General features: G+C 41.0%; 1 protein-coding gene across 2 annotated transcripts in view; it reads left to right on the top strand.

The window, feature by feature from the left end:
* The window catches only part of HADHA (hydroxyacyl-CoA dehydrogenase trifunctional multienzyme complex subunit alpha), a 40,640-nt gene that overhangs the window by 10,066 nt on the left and 4,900 nt on the right, over positions 1 to 25,674 (top strand). For both annotated transcript variants that reach the window (XR_014082734.1, XM_081592795.1), the window contains exons 5-14: positions 1,360 to 1,498; positions 2,474 to 2,593; positions 3,940 to 4,042; positions 7,079 to 7,201; positions 7,703 to 7,821; positions 9,789 to 9,845; positions 13,909 to 14,018; positions 18,116 to 18,250; positions 20,298 to 20,469; positions 23,643 to 23,729. Coding sequence is in view for 1 of the 2 variants with exons in the window: in XM_081592795.1 (XP_081448921.1) it covers positions 1,360 to 1,498; positions 2,474 to 2,593; positions 3,940 to 4,042; positions 7,079 to 7,201; positions 7,703 to 7,821; positions 9,789 to 9,845; positions 13,909 to 14,018; positions 18,116 to 18,250; positions 20,298 to 20,469; positions 23,643 to 23,729 (1,165 nt within the window). In the remaining variant the exon portion in view is untranslated. The remainder of the gene's footprint in view (positions 1 to 1,359; positions 1,499 to 2,473; positions 2,594 to 3,939; positions 4,043 to 7,078; positions 7,202 to 7,702; positions 7,822 to 9,788; positions 9,846 to 13,908; positions 14,019 to 18,115; positions 18,251 to 20,297; positions 20,470 to 23,642; positions 23,730 to 25,674) is intronic.

The raw sequence follows: 25,674 nt of genomic DNA, 5'->3' as shown, positions 1-25,674 counted from the left end.
CTCTTGCGAGTCCCTTGGACTGCAAGGAGATCCAACCAGTCCATCCTAAAGGAGATCAGTCCTGAGTGTTCATTGGAAAGAGTGATGTTGAAGCTGAAACTCCAATACTTTGGCCACCTCATGCGAAAAGTTGACTCATTGGAAAAGACCCTGATGCTTGGAAGGACTGGGGGCAGGAGGAGAAGGGGACGCAGGGGATGAGATGGTTGGATGACATCACCGACTCTATGGACATGGGTTTGGGTAGACTCCGGCAGTTGGTGATGGACAGGGAGGCCTGGAGTGCTGCGGTTCATGGAGTCGCAAAGAGTCAGACACGACTGAGCAACTGAACTGAACTGAGTATTGTGTACTCTTCTTTGTTTATGTACAGTAATTAGAAATTTATAAATATTCTGTTTAAGTTTATATTTTGAAAAAAGCAGAGTTATGTACATCAAAGACTTTTTCTTTTGGCTTGGTTTTTTAGCCTAGCAAGACGTTGATGTTCCTAATAGTAGCCCCCTAAATCCTTAGGAAAATACTTGCAGCTTCTGTGATGCTAGCTGAGCCACTCCCAGCACACAAAATGACAGGAAATCAGTTATCTTTGATCAAAAATGAAAAACCCACAGCTTAAATGTGTTCGGAAACAGTTAAGTAGCAAATGAAGCAAACTGAAATTAAAGGATGTTGAGGAAACATTGTTGTAAGAGAAGCTTTTTTCTCTATCATTTCCACTGATGTTCAATCTGAAAGCTACCTGATAATTAAAATGTTTAAGCTGATCATGAAAATATTTACAAGAAGAAGATTTTTCTCACAGAGCTTTGTAATCTAATGATTTGCCATCAAAGCAGATATAAATTATTCACCATGTTTTGTTCATGTTTCCTGAATTTTGTAGAGAGATGATGTCACTGATATTAGTGCTATCTGAGACAAAATCATTCTCCTTAAACTTCTGAGTATTCGAAGACTCGCTGCCAAATATTGATATATGGTACAATAAGGATATGGTCGGAGAAGGCAATGGCACCCCACTCCAGTACTCTTGCCTGGAAAATCCCATGGACGGAGGAGCCTGGTAGGCTGTAGTCCATGGGGTCGCTAAGAGTCAGACATGACTGAGCGACTTCACTTTCACTTTTCCTGTTCATGCACTGGAGAAGGAAATGGCAACCCACTCCAGTATTCTTGCCTGGAGAATCCCAGGGATGGCGGAGCCTGGTGGGCTGCCGTCTGTGGGGTCGCACAGAGTTGGACATGACTGAAGCGACTTAGCAGCAAGGATATGGTGGATGAAGTACTGAACAAAATGTGTTGTAGTTTTATCTTTGTTTTCTTTTTTTCTGTTCTCTGCTTTCATGTTTACTGCAGCATGTTAAATGCTTGCACTACCTCTCAAGAGGTAATGCAAATATCACAAGAAGCACAGAAAATGTTTGAGAAACTTGAGAAGTCCACAAAGCCTGTCGTGGCTGCCATCAACGGATCCTGCTTAGGAGGAGGACTTGAGGTACAGATTTCTTCCAGAGTCATCGAGACGCGGGCCAACTCATTGTTGGGATCCACCAGCTGCAAACCTTTTGGCCACTATTTTGCCTTAAGAAAAGCTCTTGAGAGCAAGTCAGCTTTTTCTGAGTCATTAAACTTCTGGATAGGTTTTTGTTCTTAGTCTCATGGCACTGAGCAAGCAAATCAGAGTGGCACGTTTTCATTTATAAATTGAGAAGAGTTGAACTAGATCCCTAAGTTCCCTTTCAATTCTAAAAAACCTTGTTCAAGTTTGCAAGGCAAAAATTCAGAAGTTCACGCTCTTGAGCTACTTTAGTTGAGACAGTTAACGTATAGTGTATGTCATGTGTTCTTGTGTGTAGTAAAGATGATAAATAACATAAGGTCTGAGAGAAGAGATACTTACCAGACTCGAGTATCTAGAAAAAAAGGAGGGGAAAAAAAAAAAGAACGTTTTTTGGACATTTATCATGTGCTGGGTTCTATACTAGACACTTTCACGCATTAATTAAGGAAAGCTGTATCTGGTTCTAAAAGATAAGCAGAATTTGATTAACCAGAAAACTGTGGCAAAACATTCTGCATGTGGCATGATGTGAGCAAAGACAAGGATAACAAGCCAAATTAGGATACCATAAGTAGGCCTGCTTGACTGAAGAGTCTTTATAGGGTATAGGGCTTCTAAACCTGGGATACCTATATAATTGTATGTGCATTTTTCTGTTGAGAATTTCCATACTTTTCAGCAGATTTTCAAGGGGGTCTGCAGCCCTGAAAGAGTTTAATAACTTAGGGAAGAGAAAGGAAGGAAAGCCAGAAAGGTAAATTGTAGAAAGCATCAAATGCCAGCCTAAGGAATTTCAGTTTATTCTGTGGCACATTCCTGCTTTATAAGTAATTTTTAGACCCTCACATATCCTAAAATGCTATAAAACTACATTTTTTAACATTCTAATTTTCCTTCATTTGTTTGAAGCTTGCCATTTCATGCCAATACAGACTAGCAACAAAAGATAAGAAAACAGTATTGGGTTCCCCTGAGGTCTTGCTGGGAATCTTACCAGGAGCAGGAGCCACACAAAGGCTGCCCAAGATGGTGAGTTTAAGATTTCCATGTGAACTTGAGAGTCTCAGTCCTATATATCCATTTGATCTATTTCCTCTTGTACAGAAGGTATTATATGTGTACTCATGGTAAAATTTAGAAACCAAATAAAATATGAATATATGAGATCAATGTCTGTTTATTTTTTTAATTCCTTAATCAAGATGATTGATCACGGGCCTTTGTTAGTCCCTAAAGAAGGGAAGAGATAAATAACATACATGTCTTGCTTTCTGAAACTTATAGTTTAATTTGTTCCTTCTCTGCGCAGTACGATCTTGTCAGCTTTTCAGATCCTTGGATCTTATCTCATGATAACTGTAAGAGACAGATGGGTTTTTTTTTTGCCTGCACAGCATGTGGAATCTTAGTTCCCTGACCAGGGATCAAACCCTCGACAGTGCAAGTGCAGAGTCTTAACAATGGACCACCAGGGAAGTCCCTGGACAATCTCATTGTTGTATTCTATAAAACCAAAAGGGGCCCATCCAGCTTTTGAATTATTAAGAAGGGGAAGGACAGTGAGACCTGGAGGCTGCAGAGCAGTCTTAACATCAAATATGAGGACCACCTGAACCTCATAGCCCCTGACACTATAGATTCTTCAGGAAAACAGCACTCCACAGAAATGCTCTTTGGAGAGAAGTTGACGTGAGTTGGACATAGAAAAATGGGAAAGCTTATGATATTCATTCTGATAATAAATAGTGTGTATTTCTTCATAGAAATTGTCAAGAGGATTTATTGAAAGAATGAATATGCTTATATGTGTGTAAAAAATATAGCTGAGTTTCTTTTGCTATAGTTGGAAGCGAGGGGCATTTCTGTCCTCTACCAGGGATCGAACATGGGCCCCCTGCATGGATTGAGAGTGCAGAGTCTTAACCACTGGGCTACCAGGGAAATCCCAAGTCTGAGATTCTTTCTAAAGACGTTTTCAAAACGATGAAGTTTCTCAAAGTCTCTACTAATTCCAGTATAGGAATTTTAAATATTATACAAATGATAGAGAAGAAACTCAAAATGACATAATTGTACAATTTTAGGAAACATGAATTTTTTTTTCTCCACTTTATCAATCCATAAGACAGAAATACTACATACTGAATTAAAACAAGATATATAAAGACATTTTCACTTCAACTGGAGGTTTCTAAAACTAAAAGTTATCTGAATGTGTGTCAGTGTATAAAATTTCATTATTTGATATATAGCATAAAAATCTGGTTTGACTTTTCTTATTTTAATAATTATTTTGCTCAGTTGTATGATTTGTAAATTGTAATTGTCACTCTGTTATTTTTCCCCTTCTACTCTAATCCTTGCTTGCCTGTTAGGTGGGTATACCTGCTGCTTTTGACATGATGCTGACTGGTAGAGGCATTCGTGCAGACAGAGCAAAGAAAATGGGACTGGTTGACCAATTGGTGGAACCACTGGGTAAGTGTTAACATGACTCAGAATTGAGCCTTATGAAGTTATGTATTTTCTTAAAGTGTTAATATCTTGATTATTGGTTAGAGTGAAATTCATATACTTAAGAAATGAGTCATTTGCATTTCTCTACTGGTGAACAATATTGAGCATCTTTTCCTGTGTTTATTGGCCGCCTGCTGTATGTCTTCTTTGGAGATATGCTTGTTTAGATCGTCCACCCACTTTTTGATTGGGTTGTTTGCTTTTCTGATATTGAGTTGCATGAAGGTGAAAGTGAAAGTCGCTCAGTCGTGTCCGACTCTTTGCAACCCCATGGAATTCTCCAGGCCAGAATACTGGAGTGGGTAGCTGTTCCCTTCTCCAGAGGATCCTCCCAACCCAGGGATTGATCCCAGGTCTCCCACATTGCGAGCGGATTCTTTACCAGTTGAGCCACCAGGGAAGCCCAGGAATACTGGAGTGGGTAGCCTATCCCTTCTCCAATGGATCTTCCTGACATAGGAATCAAACCAGGGTCTCCTATTTTGCAGGCAGATTCTTTACCAACTGAGCTATCAGGGAAGCCCCTACATGAGCTGCTTGTACATTTTGGAGATTAATTGTCAGTTGCTTTGTTTTCATTTATTTTCTCCCATTCTGAGGGTTGTCGTTTCATCTTGTTTATATTAATAGTTTACTTCACTGTGCAGAAGCTTTTAAGTTTTATTAGATCCCATTCATTTACTTTGTTTTTTATTTCCATTACTCAAGGAGGTAGGTCAAAGAGGATCTTGCTGCCATTTATGTCCAAGAGTTCTGTTTTTCTCTAAGAGTTTTATAGTTCCTGGCCTTACATTTAGGTCTTTAATCCATTTTGATTTTATTTTTGTGTATGGTATTAGAAAGTGTTCTAATTTCACTTTTTTACATGTAGCTCTCCAGTTTTTCCAGCATCACTTATTGAAGAGGCTCTCTTTCCTCCATTGTATAGTTCTGCCATCTTTGTCATAGATTTCTTGACTGTAAGTGTGCAGATTTATCTCTGGGCTCTCTGTCCTGTTCCATTGTTCTATATTTCTGTTTTTGTGCCGGTACCATCCTGTTTTGATGACTGTAGTTTGTAGTATAGTCTGAAGTCAGGGGCCTGACTCCTCCAGCTGTTTTTCTTTCTCAAGATTGCTTTGACTATTGGGGTCTTTTGTGTCTCCATGCAAATTTTAAGATTTCTTTCTTCTAGTTCTCTGAAAAAAGCCATTGGTAATTTGATAGGAATTTCATTGAATCTGAAAATTGCCTTGGGTAGTATAGTCATTTTGACGGTATTGATTCATCCAGTCCAAAAAAATGGTTTATCTTCCCATCAGTTTGTGTCATCTTCAGTTTCTTTCATTAGCATCTTACAGTTTTTAGAGTATAGATCTTTTGTCTCCTCAGTTCCCTACCTTTTTTCTGAGACCTCAACCTCACATATGTTAGAAGCTTCTTTTTCAGCCTGGTTATAGTTCTTTGCCATATATTCAAGTTTCCTGATTTTTTCTTCACTGTATAATTTGCTGTTAATCCAATCACCTGTATTTTTTGTTTCAGCATTGTTTTTTTCTCATATTTAGAAATAACATTTGATTCACTGTTAAATCTTCAATTTTTCCTTATTATGTTTCTGTTTTCCTCTATCTTCTTGAACATACGGCATGAATTTACAGTAACCTTTCTAACTTTTGTATCTGCTTATCCTGTCTTTCCATTTCTGCATCTGTTTCTATCAGTCAGTTTGTCTCCTAGCTATAGGTCATTTTTTTCTTGCTTTCTTTTCATGCCTTTGTGATGTTTCTCTCCCTGACCTCAGATAGTTTCCTCTCGTGCATGTGCAGAATGATAACTTGGCCAGAGTTTCAAGGGGCCCCTCTGTAGGTCTCTGAAGCACTTCTTTTCTGTAACAACTGATCTCCTATAGTCTTCCATAATTCCAGCATTATGACTTCCATGGACCCTGTGCACTTTTGTTATTTGGAAGTTAGTGACTTAGTTCATTTTTTGTCTTCTCCACAGAGGCTGAAAATAAGGCAGGTGTCTTAATGGAGAGATTGGTTGTATATTTGTTGCAGGTTTCTCCCTCTGTTGGTATTTTGTTTCCTATATACCATAAGATTGCACCAGATTGCCTTCTCAACCCCAGCCTCCTCTCCCTCCAGTGTGGCTCTCACAAGCTTTTGATTGAGAGCCTGGTGGGTGTGTGTTTTCAAAGGCTGTAAAAACAGCCTTTGGGGTTTTTGAGTCTAGCTCTTTATGTCCTTCAATCAGTAAATTTGGTGTCAGGCAAAGGCCTCAAGTGAAATATCAGTTGATGTTTTTGGCAAGTTCCTTTCTCTGTAGAAGTGCTGCTCGTGCTAAACATTATGACACTATGAAAGATTACACTTTAGCTTCCAGCCTCTTGCACCACCTTAGAACATCACAGATGTTCCATGGGGTAAAACTACCTTTGTGTTTGATTTTTTCTAGTTCTGACCTATTGTATGTGACCACCAAAAGCTCTGATCATTTCACTTTCCCTCAGTAGCATCCTTCTGCCTAAGCCACATCCAGTCCTCAGCCCATGCCCAAAAGCATCACGTGCCTGCTGAAAAGAAAATGTACTCTGTCACCTCAGACAGGCTCTTCCCTCCCTGGAATTCTATTTATATAACCTTTGTTGCTTCCAGAACTCTCCAGTATCTTTACAAATGTGATTTTGCAGTTGACTTTTTTTCCAGTTTTGCAGGGAGAATACAGGTCTCATGAGACATAATACATCCTACTCAGAAGTGGAAGCCAGATTTATGGGGCTTAAGACTTGTTTTCTACTTGTTTCTGAACTAGGTTGTTGCACCTTTGCTCAGTGTGACTTCTCTTTTTGAGTCCATAGTTCATGAGACTGCCACCCACAAGTTTCTAGTTTGACTTAGAAAGCTGCACTGAAAATGGGTACGAGTCTTCGGCTTTGGTTTTCCTGGGTGTTTGCCCACCTGGGATTGAGCCAAGCCTGACTGACATTCCAGTCTGTTGTGTTCATCTTTACAGGACCAGGAGTAAAACCTCCAGAGGAACGGACAATTGAATACCTAGAAGAAGTTGCAATTACTTTTGCCAAAGGACTAGCTGATAAAAAGATCACTCCAAAGAGAGACAAGGGACTGGTAGAAAGTGAGTGTCATTTTTAAAGAACAAAGACACAGCTTCTTTCCAGGGAATTTAATTTGACTTGCTATAAATTTGAATAAGGAAAAGATAAATGCACTGTTTACTCTTAAGTGTAAACTCAGCCTTAGAGGGTGCAATAACTCTGCTCTAAGCTCTAGTCCTGGACCTTACATTGGTTAAAGACATTTTCAAAGAAAACTTTTTATTTTGGAAAATTTAAAGCAATACCAAAATGGAATAATATAATTGTGTAATAAATACTCTGTACCCAACACTCAGCTTTAATACTTATCAACGTACGTTTAAAGAAGTGCTTAGGTCAGAAAAAAGAAGAGAAAAAACAAAAAGAAGTGCTTAGGTTGCAATTTAGATTGTGTCTATCAGAGTAAAGAGCAGTTCTTTCAGAGAGCTAGGATCACTGCATTTTTGTGGAGTTTACAGAACAAACTAATAAGGGAGGCTGGGCTCTTACCAGTAAGAAGCTAATAACATTTTACCTTACAGAACTGACGTCATACGCCTTGAGTGTTCCATTTGTCAGGCAACAGATTTACAAAAAGGTTGAAGAAAAAGTACGAAAGCAGACCAAAGGCCTTTATCCTGCACCCCTGAAGATAATTGATGTGAGTCTTTACCCCATCCTCCAGCATCTCTCTTGTTTCTTCCCTCTGTCTAGAGCAGTACTCTTTATTGCCATTCTGCACCATGCATGCCAGCACTAAAGTTCTTCATGCTGCTGTCAAACTACTTAACTAAAAATAACACATGAGCATAGCAAGCTATGAGTATTTACATAAATGGATATTTGGGGGAAATCAGTGCCAGGCATACTTTTTAGTTGATGAGCTTAAAACTACTGGTTATAAACCAGGAAAGGAACCTATGTCTTATCAGTATAATAAGGCCAGTAAAATATCGGGCATTAATTAAGAGGTAGTCGAAACAAAACTAATGGCTGTATTTTGTCCTTAGTCAAAACTATGGTCATTACCTAAAATATCTCATTGACTCTCCAATGCCACAGTTATGAAAAAGATGTAATGATATAGAGAAGCTCTGGAAAACATAAGGGAGGATACTTAAAATCATCACAGAGTTGAAGAAACTTCTGTCTAAAGGTAGGCTTTAAAACTTATAAAATCTTCAATCTGAAAAGTCCAAGCTTTGAAGAGCATATGATCAAAGACTTCAGAATTGGAGACTGAATTGGTCAGCAAATATATTTTGAGCCAAAGACACCAAAGTACATTAGTTATGAAACATGGTCCCCTACCCTCGTTCACCTCACAGTCTGGATTGGGGAGATTGAACACATATATGTGGTAAGACAGATGTCAGAATGAAGGGTGGTATGCAGCTGCAGGGGGTTAATGCCAGATAATCAGGATAGAGGAAAATTGCTAAATTCAGTGAGAAAGGAACAATCCCTATGAGCCAGAGAAATTAGGTAGAGCCTCATGGAATTTGACTTGAGCACTGAAAAACAGGCAGAGAGTAGATGAAAAGAAAAGAGTGCCAGGTAGGGATGGACATTTTGAATAAAGTTACAGAAGTTGGAAAGCATGAGGCTCTTCAAGAAACATTAAGTGAGATCAATTTTTGTGAAAGGATTATGAAATGTCTTCAGGCAGACAGACTGAAGCTGTATTTTAAAAGATAATGATTAAGTAAGAAATCTGACCTTTGTCCTATATAGGTCATAGAGAACCACCTTCATGGTGGTGAGTAAAAATGAATTAGAAATAGACAAAGTAGATCAATGAACTAGGAAACTATGCTGGTAATTCAGACTTGAAGCTTGAGTAAGACCCTGAGATAGAATAGTAAAAGCAAAAATATGGGGGTAGTAAGAGACTTGCCAAAGAGAGGAGTTCAGTTTTAGAAATGTTAAGATTAGATATTTCAGGAAGTTCAAGCAACAGTAGTTTAGAAAGAGAAGTCAGTTAAGGATATAGATTTATTTATTATTTTTTTAATCATCAATAAATTATGGTGATTGAGTACACAGTTAATTCTTTTATACTTGCCCTTGTACTTAGGATAGTACTTAACCCCAAATGTTAAATTGGATTTCACAGAGATCATGATTAATGTGGTAAACTAAATGATGTTACTGAGGACAGATGAATAGAGAGGGAGAAAGGGCTGAAAGCGGAACTTAGGAGACCTGCTCGTATTTGAAAAACAGGAGAGGAGCTGGACGAATAATTTGAGGAGGAGGGAAGGGAGTGAAGAGGAAACGGTAAACCTATTATTGAACTCAGAAAGGGGTGACAACAACTCTTTCTCTGACAAAATAACAGGATTCAAAGGATAAGGAGGTAGAATTTGAGCTATGAAACCTCTGTCTGCTTTTCATGTTCTGGCTCTAATTCTCTTTCCTTCTATTTTATTTCCTTCCATTTTATGCTAGGTTGAGCAGTAGCCTCAGAGATGGAGACTTAACTGTCGTAAGCAATAAGGCACTCAGTCCTCTTCTCCTTCTCACTTACTTTTTGAAGACTAACAACACTAGCAATCTTTTTTCAGCATTACTGTACATCTCAACAGTCCATTCCAACAAGAAACAAGTGCTCTCTATGTTTTTTAGGTAGTGAAGACTGGAATTGAGCAAGGGAGTAATGCTGGCTATCTCTCTGAATCTCAGGTAAAATTATTTCCGGGGCAATGGGATGACCCAGAGGGATGGGATGGGGAGGGAGGTGGGTGGGGGTTCCAGGAAGGGGAACACATGTAAACCCGTGGCTGATTCATGTCAATGTATGGCAAAAACTATTACAATATTGTAAAGTAATTAGCCCCCAACTAAACTAAATAAATTTATTAAAAAAAAAAAAAAATTTCCTTTCTATGTTTTATTATGGAGACAGGAAAACCAAGATCTAAAATGCTGTGTAAAACTGAAAAAAGAAAAACTATTCAAAGTCTAGTAAAAAAAAATGTTTTCTTCTGATGGTTGTCATTTCTTCTGATTAATCTCACTGAGCCAGTAGATGCTGAGAAAACCATAGTAGTCCCCAGATGTTGGGTTGGACAAAAAATTCTTTTCAGTTTTTCCATTAAGATGTTATGGAAGGACTTCCCTTGTGGTCCAGTGGTTAGGAGTCTACCTGCCAATGCAGAGGACACAAGTTCAGTCCCTGGTCTCGAAGGATTCCACAGGCCATGGGGCAGCTGAGCCCATGCGCTGTAGAACCCATGAGCCGCAACTGCTGAAACCCACACACTCTAGAGCCTGTGTTCCACAACAAGAGAAGGCCCACAGTGAGGAGCCCAAGCACTGCAACAGGAGAGTACCCCCACTCACCACAACTAGAGAGAGCCCATGCGCTGCAACAAAGCCCTAGCACAGCCCAAAATAAATTTTATATATATATATATATGTGTGTGTATATATATATATATATATATGTATATGTATATATATAAAGAAATTAAAGCCATTTAAAAACGATGGGAAAACCCCAACAAACTTTTTGGCCAATCCAATATTTGAACTTGCTCTCAGTAACAGCTTCCCTTACTTCCCTTGTGGCTCAGCTGGTAAAGAATCTGCCTGCAGTGTGGGAGACTTGAGTTCAATCTCTGGGTTGGGAACATCCCCTGGATAAGGGAAAGGCTACCCACTCCAGTACTCTGGCCTGGAGAATTCCATGGACTATACAGTCCATGGGGTCACCAAGAGTTGAACATGACTGAGCAACTTTCACTTTTCATTTTTGCTCAGTAGCAAGGGTATAACTAGGAAAAGCAGAGACAGAGTTACAATCCTTTCAAAAGGAATCGTTTGGACTTTTTGTTCAGTAGTTGGGCTGGTTTCGTTGTGACATAATGAATACACTGGTAGGGAAATATGATTCTTACTTGCTAGGCCTAGAGATAAAACAGAATCCCAGCCTCCCTTTGGTAAACTAGAAGGGAAATTTTTTGCACCCACTAAAACAAGAAAACAGGAACCAACCTCACCCCTTCCACTTCCTAACAAGTTGGTGGATTACAGATTTTAGTGTATTCGATTCTTTTGAAGTTTTAAGCAATCACTGAAGGATGATTCAGTTCAGTTCAGTCGCTCAGTCATGTCCAACTCTTTGCAACCCCATGAACCACAGCATGCCAGGCCTCCCTGTCCATAACCAACTACCAGAGTCTACCCAAACCCATGTCCATTGAGTCAGTGATGCCATCCAACCATCTTATCCTCTGTTGTCCCCTTCTCCTCCTGCCCTCAATCTTTCCCAGCATCAGGCTCTTTTCAGATGAGTCAGCTCTTGGCATCAGGTGGCCAAAGTATTGGAGTTTCAGCTTCAACATCAGTCCTTCCAATGAACACCAAAGACCAGTCTCCTTTAGGATGGACTGGTTGGATCTCCTTGCAGTCCAAGAGACTCTCAAGAGTCTTCTCCAACACCACAGTTCAAAAGCATCAATTCTTCAGCGCTCAGCTTTCTTTATAGTACAACTCTCACATCCATACATGACCACTGGAAAAACCATAGCCTTGACTAGATGGACCTTTGTTGACAAAGTAATGTCTCTGCTTTTTAATATGCTGTCTAGGTTGGTCATAACTTTCCTTCCAAGGAGTAAGCGTCTTTTAATTTCATGGCTGCAGTCACCATCTGCAGTGATTTTGGAGCCCAAAAAAATAAAATCAGGCACTGTTTTCACTGTTTCTCATCTGTTTGCCATGAAGTGATGAGACCGGATGCCATGATCTTAGTTTTCTGAACGTTGAGCTTTAAGCCAACTTTTTCACTCTCCTCTTTCACTTTCATCAAGAGGCTCTTTAGTTCTTTTTCACTTTCTGCCGTAAGGGTGGTGTCATCTGCATATCTGAGGCTATTGATATTTCTCCTGGCAATCTTGATTCCAGCTTGTGCTTCCTCCAGCCCAGCGTTTCTCATGATGTACTCTGCATATAAGCTAAATAAGCAGGGTGAAATATACAGCCTTGACGTACTCCTTTTCCTATTTGGAACCAGTCTATTGTTCCATTCCCAATTCTAACTTGCTTCCTGACCTGCATACAGGTTTCTCAAGAGACAGGTCAGATGGTCTGGTATTCCCATCTCTTTCAGAATTTTCCACAGTTTATTGTGATCCACATAGTCAAAGGCTTTGGCATAGTCAATAAAGCAGAAATAGATGTTTTTCTGGAACTCTCTTGCTTTTTCGATGATCCAGCGGATATTGGCCATTTGATCTCTGGTTCCTCTGCCTTTTCTAAAACCAGCTTGAACATCTGGAAGTTCACGGTTCACGTATTGCTGAAGCCTGGCTTGGAAAATTTTGAGGATTACTTTACTAGCGTGTGAGATGAGTGCAGCTGTGTGGTAGTTTGAACATTCTTTGGCATTGCCTTTCTTTGGGCTTGGAACAAACACTGACTTTTTCCAGTCCTATGGCCACTGCTGAGTTTTCCAAATTTGATGGCATATTGAGTGCAGCACTTTCACAGCATCATCTTTTGAAGATTTGAAATAACTCAACTGGAATTCCATCACCTCCACTAGCTTTGTTCATAGTGATGCTTTCTAAGGCCCACTTGACTTCACGTTCCAGGATGTCTGGCTCTAGGTGAGTGATCACACCATCGTGATTATCTGGGTCGTGAAGATCTTTTTTGTACAGTTCTTTGTGTATTCTTGCCACCTCTTCTTAATATCTTCTGCTTCTGTTAGGTCCCTACCATTTCTGTCCTTTATCGAGCCCATCTTTGCATGAAATGTTCCCTTGGCATCTCTAATTTTCTTGATGAGATCTCTAGTCTTTCCCATTCTATTGTTTTCCTCTCTTTCTTTGCACTGATCGCTGAGGAAGGCTTTCTTATCTCTCCTTGCTATTCTTTGGAACTCTGAATTCAGATAGGAATATCTTTCCTTTTCTCCTTTGCTTTTCACTTCTCTTCTTTTCCCAGCTATTTGTAAGGCCTCCTCAGACAGCCATTTTGCTTTTTTGCATTTCTTTTCCATGGGAATGGTCTTGATCCCTGTCTCCTGTACAATGTCATGAACCTCTGTCCATAGTTCATCAGGCACTCTGTCTATCATATCTAGTCCCTTAAATCTATTTCTCACTTCCACTGTATAATCGTAAGGGATTTGATTTAGGTCCTACCTGAATGGTCTAGTGGTTTTCCCTACTTTCTTCAATTTAAGTCTGAATTTGGCAATAAGCAGTTCATAATCTGAGCCACAGTCTGCTCCCAGTCTTGTTTTTGCTGACTGTATAGAGCTTCTCCATCTTTGGCTGCAAAGAATATAATCAATCTGATTTCGGTGTTGACCACCTGGTGATGTCCATGTGTAGAGTATTCTCTTGTGTTGTTGGAAGAGGGTGTTTGCTAAGACCGTGTGTTCTCTTGGCAAAACTCTATTAGCCTTTCCCCTGCTTCATTCTGTACTCCAAGGCCAAATTTGCCTGTTCCGCCAGGTGTTTCCTGACTTCCTACTTTTGCATTCCAGTCCCCTATAATGAAAAGGACATCTTTTTTGGAGCTCAGTTATATCCAAAACCTTGCAAAGCAATCATCAGAAATACAGATGAGGAGAGTGAGAGGAAGACCCTTGGCAGGAGGTGACCGACTTCTCCAGCTCAGGACCTGAGGCTTTGCACATGTTGCCCCTGCTCTGCAGAGAAACTGACCCAAAGGAATCCACGTCTCCAAGACTCGGAAGCTCTACCTTTTCTTCTTCCCCTTTAATTTCCAGAGATTTGGAGAGCTCGCAATGACCAAAGAATCAAAAGCCTTGATGGGACTTTACCGTGGTCAAACCCAATGCAAGAAGAATAAATTTGGAGCTCCGCAGAAGGAGGTTAAGTAAGTTCAACTCTGCCTAGGAAGTCCCTGTGGATTTCAGCACATGCTAAGCTCACTGATGCCTCAGTCTTGCCCTAAACCGCTTTTGCTCTGATCGGTATAGACCCTTGTCCTGCCAGGGACTTCATGGCTTTCAGAGTTGTGCTTGTGCTGAGTTTTCTCCAGACCTCTCTGTTGTTGCTGTTTAGTCCCTCAGTCATGTCTGACCCTTTTGTGATCCCATGAACTGTAGCCCGCCAGGCTCTTCTGTCCATGGGATTCCCTGGGCAAGAATACTGGAGTGGGTTGCCACTGCCTTCTCCAGGGGATCTCCCCAACCCAGGGGTCAAACCCATGTCTTCTGCATTAGCAGGTGGATTCTTTACCACTGAGCCACCTGGGAAGCTCTCCAGACTTCTCTAATGGCTCCTATAGAGGCATTCTTGTGTCACCATTGATGTCCCCTAGAAATCTGGTTTAGGTTCCCCCTTCCTAAACCAAATACACACACTGTGTGCTGATTGATGACCTTGTCTATCCCTGTGACTTGAGATACCATCTCTGAGAATTCATACTTTTCCCTCATTAAAAAACATAAAGCCTTAGAAATTCCCTGGTGGTCCAGTGGTTAGGACTCCAAGTTTCCACTGCCAGGTGCCTGGGTTCAGTCCTTGGTTGGGGAACTAAGATCCCACAGGCCTCAGCACAACAAAAAACAAAACAAAACCATGAAGTCTTATTCTAGCCGCCAAAGGCTTGTCCTTTGTTTCGCTTGCAGCTTAAGTATTTGAGTCCCCTTACCTGTTTCCTGTCTGTTCTCTTTAGTGAGGCTTTCAGTGTTATGCTGCCTAAATAGCTCTTCAGCATCTGAAGTTTAATAATGTCTTGCTCAGTGGTTCTTAACCTTGGCACTGTTGCCACCAGGGGACATTTGACAATGTCAGGAGACATTTTTAGGTGTCACAACTGGGAAGGGAGGGATGGGACTGGTGTCTGGTGGCCAGTGGCCAGGAATGTTGCTCAACATCCTGCAATACATAGAAGAGCTGCATAGCAAAGTAACCAGTCCAAAATGCCGGTAGAGCCAAGGTTGAGAAACACTGTCTAGCTGAATTACACAAAGGGGCTTGTGATAGCAGCTAATGTAACTTCCTTCTCCTTTACAACCTTCTCTCACCTTTAATGAGGTTCAAATCTAAAGCAGAGGAGGAAATCAGTAAGAAGTCCAGGTGAGGGACTTCCCTGGTGGTCCAGTGGTTAGGACTTTGCCTTCCAATGCGGGGAGTGCCTGGTTCAATCCCTGGTCGAGGAGCTGGGATCCCACATGCCTTGTGGCCAAAAAGCCAAAAACATAAAACAGAAACAATATCGTAACAAATTCAATAAAGTTTAAAAAAAAAAAAAAGTCCAGGTGAGACAGACAAGATTCTTGCCGAGAGGACTGATTTCCAAATTAGAATATGAAATACAGTCTTCACTGCTTGTCCAGCACACATGGTGATCTGTATCAATCTGTTATCAATCTGTATCAATCGGTATCAATCTGCCTGTGAACCACCAATGTTGCCAAGTGTCTCACATTCAGTGGCTGAGAGCAGTTACTTACATGGTGCAGTGGAATGATAGCCACTTTAATCTGTACTTCTTCACACATCCTATAAAAATTTACCATTAAATTTTAAATTATAAATATTTACTTTTTAAAAAAAAAAAAAGATAAAATGAAAAGAAACCTAGTTAGCCACTCCAAACTCCTATTCTGGTCTGCATGTAACTCTTACTATTATATGAAGGGAGTATATAATACCACCTGGAGAAGCTGTTACTGTGTACAATACACAGAAAAGACAGGCAGCATGCATATGAAACCCATGGAAGAAGAAACAAATGAGAATCAAAATACTTAAGCTTATGAAAACTCTGCCCCCAAAACCACCACAGTGCAAAAGAAAACTGTAGCAGAATGCTCCCAGACTTGTTTGAATTCTGTGACCTTAAGTAAATATTTGTAGATAAGAAGTATTTACTTTGAATCAAAAATTCAAAAACTCAGAACTAAACAGACAGAAAAACAGGATGATGTAAGAGTTGACCTAACTTGCGGAAATAAATTGAAGGAAAAGATAACATCATGTTAGAAATGAAGAATACATTATAAGATACGCAAGGCAGACTAGGTTGAACCGAAAATTTAATAAATTGAAGAAAGGGCGTCCCCCTTCCTGCTTCCCTAGTTGTCAGTAACAGTTCCATTTCTGTTTCTCTAGGCCTCTTCCCCTTTGCCTCAGAGGGTAATTTGAATTCCTTACCTATTTTCTCTTTTCATAAAATAATTTTTTATACGAAGAATGCATTCTTATTATCCTTTTTAAAAAAACTTTTTAAAATACTAGATGAATCTGTTTTGTGTTTATGATTTGAATGTTTTATTAATAATATAAAAGGGATCTATCAGTATGGATCCTGTAACTTGCTCTTTTTAGTCGGTGGTACAACTTGGGAGAGAGACGGTGTATGATGGTTACATACCAGTTAATTTGTTCCTTTTCATCGCCTACTGATGGACTGGTGGTTGTTGCCAATTTTTTCATTATTGTAAACATTACATGACTGTTCATCTTAGCATATCATCTTATGCATAAGTCCATTTCCCTGGAGTAGATAGTAAAATTACTGGGTCATAGAGGATATAATTTTTGGTTTTAATACATTTGACCTCCTCTATAGGGCAAAGTATACTTAGCGACTAAACCACCACCACCACCACCATACTTCTATCAGCCATGCATGAAAGAACCAGTTTTTTTACATCCTCACCTTCATATTTACTTTTTAAACTTTTGCCAACCTGATAGGGAGAGTGTCTTGTTTTAATTTGCATTTCCCAGATTATTAGTGAAATGGGGCATTTTATTGGCAATCTGTCTCCTTTTGTGAACTGCTTTGTATAAACCCCGGCCCATTTTATTGGGTTGTTGTTATAGATATGTGTGTTCTTTATAGTTCCCTAGTAGCAATCTTTTGTCTGCTATGTATGTTGCAGATTTCTTCCTCTTCTGTTGGTTGTCTTAATCTTTGTGGGGTCATTTCTCAAGCAAATTTTTTAATTTCAATGCAGTAAATATATGAACATTTTTTCCGCTCCTATTCTTTATATTTTTCTACCCTATTTTTCTCATGTTCTCCAGTTACTTAACACTCACCATGTAAAATATGTGTATTATCACAAAACTGCATTTGAAAGATGCTCCCTGGAGTTGAAATTAGGTTTTCTTTTCAGGTCTTGAATAAGATTTTTGAATATCAGAATTGTTAGGAATGAAGCAGCTCTAATTTAGATCTGCAGTGCTGTAAACTTGGGCTTCTTTTATGAAGGAAGTTGTTCTGAAAATTTTTTTTAGTTACTAATGGGAAAATGGCATATTGTTCCAGAACTATGGAAAACTAAAGAGTCATCAGACATGAACTCTGTCCCTCAAAAAGCTTAGAATTTAGTTGAGGAGACAAAAATAATGTACATGAAAGCCATTCCAGAATACTGCGGTATAAGCCAAATGGTTCTGATAAGTTCAAGAGGAATTCAGGGCTGGAAAAGGCAGTCAGACGCACGTATGGAGGTGTTTGAGGGAAGAGTAAGGTCTGGAAGCAAAGAAGCCATCCAAGTGGCTTTTGAACCAATCCAAGTAAAGCGTGGTAAAGGCATAGATTTCAGGAGAAATGAAAGATGACTGGAAAATGGCAAAATCACTAACAAGTAAGTAGTTGAAAAGAGAATTAGTCTTTTGGCCCATCACTGCAAGTTGGCCTTTGTTTGAAAAAAAGGACTTGTGAATTTAAGCGTAATCTGGGTTGTTTTGTTTTGTTTTCAGTCATCTTGGGAATGATTGAAAATCAGTATAATTCTTTTTAGGTAAACCAATTCTTTTAGAACTAATGGATTTTTGCATTTAACTTTAAAAATCTGTCATTTATGAAAGGTGTCTTTGTAGATAAAAATGATTTTAAATACTTTATTGTTGTCCCTGCTTTAGTTGGTTTATTGGATGATAACCTGGGCAATCCCACTTTTTACTGAATTAAGAGCTTTTATCAAAAGTCATTTCATCCTTTCCGTTCAGGCAGCTTGCTGTTCTTGGTGCAGGGCTGATGGGAGCCGGCATTGCTCAAGTCTCCGTGGATAAGGGCCTACAGACCATACTTAAGGACACTACACTGCCCGCGCTGGGTCGAGGACAGCAGCAGGTGTTCAAAGGGTGAGCCTGTTCTCTGCCTTTGCTGGGAGAGTAGAATGTGTTTTGATTTTCACCATCACAGTTTCCTTTTTCCTGAACATGATCTGTACTGTATACTCTGTAGTTAAGTCTTATTTCTTTGATTTTGAGAAACACTAATTCCTTCTTTCACTTTTTTTTTTGCTGTTGTTGCAGACAATGTTATTATAAATCATAAACAACATTGGAGTCTATAGTCTTTGAGCGCAGAAGAGAAAACCTCATGTATTAGATGTTTTTAAATATCATGTACGTTATGCTTTGGTATCAGGCTAGAAATTGTCATATTTGTGAATTTTAATTGCTGTATTGTTTTAGAGTATTGAAACAGCAAGACTGTGTGTGTCTATGAAGAGAACTGAGATTTGGGATATGAGGAAATGTGTAATTGCATCCTGAAGATAGGGCTGGGATCTACACTCACGAGCCTCGTATTTGTTGACTGGCATGATCATGGAGAAACAGTTAACTGATTTGGCTCCATAGTGTCTGGATCTTATGGACTGTGTCTCCCGTCTTCCCTCTGAATTAATAAAAAGGAAATATTCTCCTTCTTGCCCATCCCCCTTCTCATACCCCACCTCCACCCCCATAATGCAGAGGGGAAAAGTGGAACAGTAGACTTGGCAAAACTGGGAATTGGTTTCAGCTCGTTTCTCTGCTCCAGTGTAATGGACTGTCTGAGGCTGGCTGCACTCTGTCTTGCATGTGACTTTTAGCTGAGTGAGCTTTTTGTTTCTTAAATGAATTATGTAGCTTACACATGTTTTTACCCCTTTTCTGCAGAGAGGCTCATATATTGCTGCCATAATACCATGCACCACCTGGCAGGTTTAATCATGTTGGCAGATAGCCACTATCTTAATGTCAAGATAGCAAGGTGCTGTAGTAAAAGAGATTCAGAGCCCCAAAATGGCACGTGCTTGGTAACCATTGCCCTGAGGCCAGCATGCAAGTGTTCCCAAACGGCATTTCATTCTGTCACCCAAATGAGAAATTGCTGCTCTAGAGTAACCTTTTCTCCTCGATCTCTTTTGGATCCAGCTGTCCTGGGTTTCCCTTTTTGCCTTAGAAACATCAGGCTCTGGTGAGTGCCCCTCACCGCACTGCTGACATGGGACATACACATCTCCAGTCCTCCCTTAGGAATAGTTCCATTAGGCATCAGAATTAGAGCAACTAATAATGCTTTGAACATTCACAGGCATCTTGTTTGCTGACTGCCAACATAGCTGCCAGAAACCAGGATATTTGAATCCATACTTTAAGCCTTTGACTACTACTTTGAACTTACCGCGTGGCTTTTTCTTTTGGTTAAGGAAACTAATGAATGGATTGCAGCTTCATTCTTAATTCAGAGGAAAACTCTAGGTCATTTATTCTGAAAGTGTGGTCAGAGTGAAACCTAAGAGAGCCTGTTTTCCTTGGCAATAAAAACAATCAGTTCAGTGTCTGAGTAGCAGGAATCTTGTTTAGCTCTCTGGGGAATAAGAAATGTTGAGTTAATGTTTTATGTAATCAATACAGTGTGCTACTAGGTACTGACCAGGAAATGGATTAAGAATATAAGACATAATGCAGGGTCTCTGTCCTCCAGTAGATCACAGTTACAGAATAACAAAATGGTATGAAAGCAAGTATAAATTCATGTGGTCTCGGACCCGTGTTGGCTGTCTCCCCTGTCGTAGATAGAGAATGACTCAAGCTGCTCTTTTGTTTACCATTCTGGTGTTCATGTTTACTCCTGTTGGCAGATTTAGCTGTTTTATGCAGGTTGGGGCTTAGAGGCATCTTGTAGTAGGAAGACTGTGGATGTGAGGCTCAACCTGTTTGAATCCTAGTACCCTCCCTTTAACAAGTCCCTCTGAGCTTCTTTGAGCAGCTCAGCTCCCTCACAATGGGAGGGACATAGCTAACCTCGCTGAATTATTAGAAAACACACAGTACACTTTCTGGCCCGTGGACACTCAGTAAATATTAGTTTCCTGTTTCCCACTCTGACTAGAGATGTGTTTTGTTTTGTTTCCAGACTGAATGATAAAGTGAAGAAGAAAACACTAACATCATTTGAAAGGGATGCCATTTTCAGCAACTTGATTGGGCAGCTTGATTACCGGGGTTTTGAAAAGGCCGACATGGTGATTGAAGCCGTTTTTGAGGACCTCAACCTTAAGCACAGAGTGCTCAAGGAAGTAGAAGCGGTAAGTAAGGGGCCTGCAGTACTGAATCCTAGTGCAGTGAGTGGAGAACATGGAGACAGGGTTCTTTAAAAGAACTACAGGAAACTCGTGGTTCTGTTTTTAGGGCCCAAACATAAGGGGTTTTGTTTGTTTATTTGCAGGGGGTGGATGGGAGAAGGTAAAGTAGCTTTATTTTCTTTGCCAGGCAAAGGGGAATACAGCAGGCTCCACAGCAGTTTTGAGGTGTCCCTCAAAACTGTGTCCCTCCAGACATAAGTTTTTATGTGAACCTGTGCACACTGTGTGTAAAGATCAAATCAAAGTCCTCAGGACACAAGTATCTTCTTAACTGAAGCACAGAGTTCATTAGCCTGACGTGGGAGTTCAGTCACCCAGACATACACAGATAACCTCACGGACTGTAGCCTGACATCTTGGCATTTCGGGTTGGCTGCAAGCTACAGCTCAACTAATTCAGGTCTAGGCAGCAGAGGAAATAGGGAAGAAACACTCTCCAGGCAGGATTCAGATGCTCATTTTGTGGAAAATGCTGCTTTGGCCTTGAGTCCACATGCTGTGTGCAGTCAACTCTTGAGATGAGATGACATGAACAAAACAAGTACTTAAACCAGGTGGTATGAAGGAGGAGGAAAGAAGATGTGGCAATACTCCAGGCGAGAGGTGGAACCAGGGCCTGGACTAGCCCCCAGTGAAGTAAACAGAGCGGAGGTCCGTAAACGGTGTACATAAAGTGGCACTGACTTGGCAGCATTCCAGGTGTCTCAAGTAGTGGGCTGTGCTCCTAAGACTCCTGCCACTTGAGGACAATCTCTGCTCTACTCAAGACTGAGGGTTTAGAAACTAAAGAGCAGCAGCTCCGGTTGGGACAGATTCCACTTGTGAAACACATTCCACAGTCTTCTCTTCAGACAGAGTGCAATGGAGATTCAGCTGCAGGAAAATATTCAGAAGAGCAGGGTAGGTGCGTGTCCCCTCTGTCCTGAGGTGACCCTGCAGCAGAGATGTATACCCAGTGTTTCTGGGGCTTCAGGGGGCACTCCAGCAGGCACTGGAGGGAAGGCTGAGGGGTGGCAAAAGTAGATGCAGCCATTCACCACTTAAAGAGCATTTGCCACCTGACGGGATGATGGTGTTTGCTTCCAGAAAATCAGGGCTTGGGAGGATCCGTGTGTAGAGAAGTTTGTTAGGGTTGGCAGTTGGGAAGCCAGTGATCACGGAAAAGAAGAAAGAGGGATCAGATCAGGAGACGTACAGGCTGTAAACAAATCAATACAGTACTTCAGGCCAAAGTGTAAAGCTTAAGGGAGAAGAGAAAGGAAAGAGAAAGAAAACTGAAGGGGTTTCCTGTGTCCATGCAGGCCACAGAGGGACGGCACCGGGGAAAAGGCAGCAGACAGAGATAAGAAAGGGAGGGTGTTCGGGGAGTCGTGAACTTTTAGCCGATAGTAAGAAAAGAGTAGGAAGATGATTGCCAAAGGTAAAGTCCAAGATGTCATGTATGTTGTGGATAGTTATTTAATAAATCACTGGCCTTTACCTCTTTAGTGAAGCTAATGAAATCATCTAAGGTAGGAGATACTCAAAGAAGTTCTTCAGAAAGAGTAGAAAAGAGCGAGGTCCAGAATAGAGCTGTCTTTACAACATCAAAGAATTTCAGGTGCAAGACCTTTAGGAGGGCCTCAGATCCATCCTCTCACCTGGGCTCTGCTTTCTTTAGAGGCAAATGGTAAAGCTAAGTCTGCCGAGTGTTCCTCAGGGATTCAAAATTTCACTTCTTTCCTCTCCACAGAGCCTAAGAAACTCACCCCTTTGATATCTTCATAATCCGTATCTCCACACCCCTCACTGTCTCGGTCATTTCTTCTGTTGTCTTCAGCATGTCCCAATGTTGTCTTGGCGTGTGAGAAACCACTGCAGACCACCACAAATCACCATAACCTTTTCACAGTTCTGCAGTTAGGGCAGGGCTCCAAGAGGCGACTGGCCCTTAACTCCATGTGGCTTCCCAGTGGGGGCACTCATGAGACTGCATTCAGCAGAAAGCTTATTGGGACACCTCCCTCTCCCCATGGCCTGTCCTCACTTAGTGGTTGAACCAGAACTTCTCTGCAGCATGGCTGCCGGTGTCTAAGAGAGCAGAACAGAAGCCATCAGGCTTCACTAGGTGAGGCCTGCAACTGGCAGTCACTTCTGCTGCTTTCTGTTGGTAAAAGCACATCACAGGCCAGGCCAGGTTTAAGGGGAGGGGAAGGAGACTCCCCCTCTGGATTCACGGAGACACACATGTACCAGGAGGGACATATTGTTGCCAGCCATCTTTGGAGACATTGGTTTGCTCTTCATAGAGAATTTTACCATCAGCATTAGACACTACACTAGTAATGATGCAGCTTGAAACTATGTTAGCTTTCTGCCCATCAGGCTCTACTTTTGACTTACATTATACTTTTGATTAAATTAGATCATGGGGAACTTCCCTGGTGGTCCAGTGGCTAAGACTCCACACTTGTAATGCAGGTGGCCCAGGTTCAGTCCCTGGTCAGGGAACTAGATCCCACATTCCACAACTAAGACCCAGTGCAACCAAATAAAAATAATAAAAAATAAGTAAGATCATGGGCTCTATATACAAGTTTATTGCCAAGCCAGGTTTTGCCCATTAGATGCCTAATTTTTTTCCTCTTTCTTTTTCATAAAATCCTAATACAGTCCTTTATCTTTATCCTCATTATAATTGGTCTTGCTTTATATCCATTGTTTCAGTGTAGCAAATGTATCTTGAACCTTGATTCTCAGCTCTGATGTTAGGATTCTGCCTGCCCAGATTTGCACAAGTTTGACAGGTGTGCCTTCCATGTTTTTCATCCAGGCATCTGAATAAAAGTGCGAACAAGTCAAGATTGTGGGCAGAATGCTAAGACAGTCTACATTAGAGACTATTCTCCAGTTCAGTAAAGCTAATAGTTAATAGTATTCTTGTACTGTAGATATAATTATAGTGGTGTGCCATTTCTGAGTATCACATGTGTAACATGAAATAGGCATGCACATTATGGTTTATTCTTACAAAGATGAGGATGGCAGAGACCCAGGTGTTGCTCATTGATTTTGCTTTGGGCTGTCGTCACCTCCTGGGCCTACCTGACACATTCTTAAATGCTTTTCTCCTGCAGGTGATTCCAGATCACTGTGTCTTTGCCAGCAACACGTCTGCTCTTCCAATCGGTGAGATTGCTACTGTCAGTAAAAGACCTGAGAAGGTAAATTCTGAGCAGAGGAAAATCCTGAAATGTTTTGCTGCTTCAGGCTCACTGATGAAGGCTTAGAACATGAGACGGGAGTGGTATGGATTATCAAGTGGGTGAGGGTGATGATGTAGTCCCAGAAGCTGGCCACAGAAAAGCTAGTAACACGACCAGCGTGAGATGCAGAAACAAGTGAAGTACAACTAAAATATACCTTATAGATGATTTTCATCCTTAATGGGAATTATTATTCAGGCTCAGACTATAAAAGCTACCTTTTTTTTATAGCTGGGTATCGAAAGCCAGGCTCTAAAATAAGAGATGCTCCAAAAATAACACTTCAGCTACAGAGTATTCTCTGGTGACTGTCTGGAATGGGTTTGGTTCCCACTGCGGACCCAGAAATGGAAGATTTTGGGGTGCGGTGGGATGTGTCCACACATGGGTTTGCTTAGAGTTTCTCCCCAGGACAGGAGAGGGGTAGGTGTAGAAGCACTTCATTGTGAATGTTTGGAACAGTACCTGGAAATTTATCTTTGAGCTTCTGCTTTCTACCAGAGAAATCAAGTGCAATCATTCAAGGAGAAATAAAACAGTTCACATCTCTGGAGGATAGCAGTTAGCCTCAGCTAACCAGAACCAGCCAGAAGTCAGCAGGAAATATAAAAGGCCTTTAAACAGCCATAACTGCTAATACAAAGTCCATGTGCTCAAAACCTAAAAGTCTATTGATTGCTGTTCTAATAGCTTGCTGACACAGGGTCATTTTGTTTCCAAGCATGCAGCAGATTAGAGGTGATGCGGGCTTGATAGAGACAGGCTCAGTGATGGCAGGAGGAGGTCGCAGGGAGAAGTAGCAGCTGTGAGTGTGCCCCTGCGGGAAGACACAGACCCAGGGTCAAGGCAGATCTGGCCACATCATAATCACTCGCAGCAGCTCCTCAGCACTGAGGCAGCAGAGGAACCCTGATGTTGTGTCTGTGACGCTAACCTCTCTTTCTCCCCGATGGAGCGAAACAAGCAGTACACTGCGTTCCCCGCCCCCCAGAGACCTTGAGCTTTTGTCATCTGCTTGCCTATGTTGTTCATGTGAGAGTAAGGCCACGGCGACCCAAGCAGGACAACCATCTATCTCGACGTGCCCAGGACACAGGCCCTCCAGTACTCTACCTGGGAAATATTCCACCTGGGCAGGTCCCAGAAATCTAGGACAGAGGTGGTCACCTTTTGGCACAACTTTTTTGAGCAATGTAAATAGGTTTTGCCTGGGGTAGTGATTGCGTGGGTAGATACACAGTTGTCAGAACTTACACTGACCACTTTTAAGGTCTGTGCATTTTATTGGATATAAATTACACATAGTAAAAGCAACTTCCTTTTGCTCAGGAGTATAGTCTGAATCAGGTCCTATCTTTTTAAGTATTTTAGACATAAGTAGAAGAATAATTTAGAGGTTAAAAGCAACTTTGGGATTGATAAGTTGGTGTAACATTTCAGTGACCTGTGTGTCACACAACGGGATGTGGGCAGGCTGTGGAGACAGCCACCTTGATGGAGTCCCACCTTGCCTTTTACTAACTGACCCTGAGCTACTAATACTAACCTCCTGATTAAGCTTTCTTCCTCATCTAGATAATTAGACTGACTAGTTCACAGAGTTGTAATGGATTACATGTAAAGAATAAATGATAAATGTGTTAATGAACAGTGGATAGTAAGCAGTCAGTCAATGGTAGATATTAGTTAATAGGTAAAGTAGGGGGCAGGGACAAAACTATGAATTAATGGATAGACTTCTGTCACAATTTAGTTGTGAAGACTGCCTAATTGTTAGCTTATTGAGGCTGTTCTCAAATTTTAGCATGTACCAGAATCACCTGGAGGGATTCTTAAACACAGATCTGGGCCCTGCCCCTAGAATACCTCATTCAGTAGGTCTGGGGAGGGCCTGAGAATTCGC

The sequence above is a fragment of the Giraffa tippelskirchi genome, chromosome 4 (genome assembly GCF_054371585.1).
Source record: "Giraffa tippelskirchi isolate mGirTip1 chromosome 4, T2T-mGirTip1v1.2.pri, whole genome shotgun sequence".
NCBI classification, from domain to species: Eukaryota; Metazoa; Chordata; class Mammalia; order Artiodactyla; family Giraffidae; genus Giraffa; species Giraffa tippelskirchi.
The sequence above is the reverse complement of the archived record's forward strand: the minus strand, read 5'-3'. Positions and strand labels throughout refer to the sequence as shown.